The sequence below is a fragment of the Priapulus caudatus genome, unplaced genomic scaffold, assembly GCF_000485595.1.
Source record: "Priapulus caudatus unplaced genomic scaffold, Priapulus_caudatus-5.0.1 Scaffold707, whole genome shotgun sequence".
NCBI lineage: Eukaryota > Metazoa > Priapulida > Priapulimorpha > Priapulimorphida > Priapulidae > Priapulus > Priapulus caudatus.
The window spans coordinates 122,373-124,176 of record NW_014577768.1 but is presented as its reverse complement, the minus strand read 5'-3'; the positions used below and the strand labels follow the sequence as shown (position 1 = coordinate 124,176).

At 46.6% G+C, this 1,804-nt stretch overlaps 1 protein-coding gene across 1 annotated transcript in view; it reads right to left on the bottom strand.

The window, feature by feature from the left end:
* Nucleotides 1–1,594: 1,594 nt before the first annotated feature.
* LOC106812962 overlaps nt 1,595–1,804 on the bottom strand; it is a gene marked incomplete at its 5' end in the record, with an annotated part of 2,363 nt that continues 2,153 nt past the window's right edge. Inside the window, one exon of the mRNA XM_014816984.1 lies at nt 1,595–1,728. Within this exon, the coding sequence (XP_014672470.1) occupies nt 1,595–1,728 (134 nt within the window). The remainder of the gene's footprint in view (nt 1,729–1,804) is intronic.

Genomic DNA, 1,804 nt, shown 5'->3' with positions numbered 1-1,804 from the left:
TGTGTGTGTGTGTGCGTGCGTGCGTGTGCGTGTGTGGGTGTACGTGTGTGTGTGTGTGTGTGTGTGTGTGTGTGTGCGCGTGCGTGCGTGCGTGTGCGTGTGTGGGTGTACGTGTGTGTGTGTGCGTGTGCGTGCGCGCGCGTGTGTGTGTGTTTGTGTGTGGGTGTGTGGGTGTGCGTGTTTGTGTGTGAGTGTGTCTGTGTGTGAGAGCTAGAGAAGTGTCTGTGGTTGAGATAAGGATGTGTGTGGGAGACCCATGGACATGTCTGGGAGAGCTAGAGACAAATGTGGAAGAGTGAGCGAAGGGGTAGAAAGGGTTTCGGGTGAATAGAGGTAGAGATACGTGTGGGAGTTAGGGAAATATCAGGAAATTAAAAAAAGGGGGATGGTAATAGGGGGGTGTGGGATTGTTCAAAGAAGGCGTTGGGCAGGAGCACGTGTGGGAAAGATAAGATGCGGAAGAGTTAAAGAAAGGTGTAAAAAAAAGTTGAGGCCTGTTGGATGGCAACATCGAGCAACAGTTACTGGGTCACGCGCGACTCCAAATAAAATGAGAACCTTCTCTCGTTTTTGTCTAATGTCAAATTTTTGTTAAAATGATTATTTTCTTTGATGTGCGTGGCGTATATGGCCCGGCCCCACAGTTATTAAGAGCAAGTCTTTCTTGTATTACATTCAATCCCACTCACCATAATCATGAGTAGTCTGAAAACACTGTAAGAGAGCCTGAAACGAGCCTTGTACACGAAAGCTATTGGCGAGATGAGTTGATGCAATATACTACAGGGAATCTACACCTAGTTTAAATCTTGATGTATGCCGTTTTTATATAATGGTTCCCGTGCGTCGATGTCTAAACAAAGGATGTTTAAACAATACACAATAGTTTATGGTATCCCGTAACCACTAAAGTATCCAAAGAGACATGATACAAGATTGCGTGGCACAGCTTTGCTGTTGATTTGTGCTGAGGTTGCATACGATGATGAACCGCGCTATGGGATTGCTCGTATCAAAAGAGAAAAGGCACCAATTGAGCACACTAACCTTGGTGGGTGTGAATGTTAGATCAATTACCCACGGGGAAGAATGAAATTATTCTGTTATGTGACATCCTTCAATTTACGCTGGGTAGATGCACCGCTCGCAAACACGTAACACGGGTAAACGTGTTCAACACGACTCATTAAATCACTGCACGACATTTGTCAGAAGCATCCGAAGTTAGCGATGCTTTCGTCGATTCTCCGCGCGAAAGCCGCGACCACGCTCTCATACGCCATCGTGTTTGTACTGTGGTAAAATGACAATCCCTCGTGATTTCACTCCTGTGAGCCAGCTGTGTTTGTAGAGAGATGTCTGGGCGGGTTCTGCTTCAGATCTGGGAATTCAGTTATGATTTACGTAATGTGTTTATGTGCATGTAGAGGCCAGCGCCACCGCGGTCGGATCATTCCCCGTGGTATTGAAACTGTCCGACTCGTTTCATCTCGACTCGACACGTCTCTCAATGATATTCCTTATTCGAATGTTCTCTTCTTACGCCATCTAGAATCGCGTAGAAGGCGCGAACACCTTGGTTTTGACTGTTGGTTTAATTGTCTTGGCTATGAATGGCTGGACTGAGAAATGGATGGACGAAAAGATGGACGGATGGGTGGATGGATGGATGGATGGATGGATGGATGGATGGATGGATGGATGGATGGATGGATGGATGGACGAATAGACGAATAGACGAATAGACGATTGGACGAATGGACGAATGGACGAATGGACGAATGGACGAATGGACGAATGGACG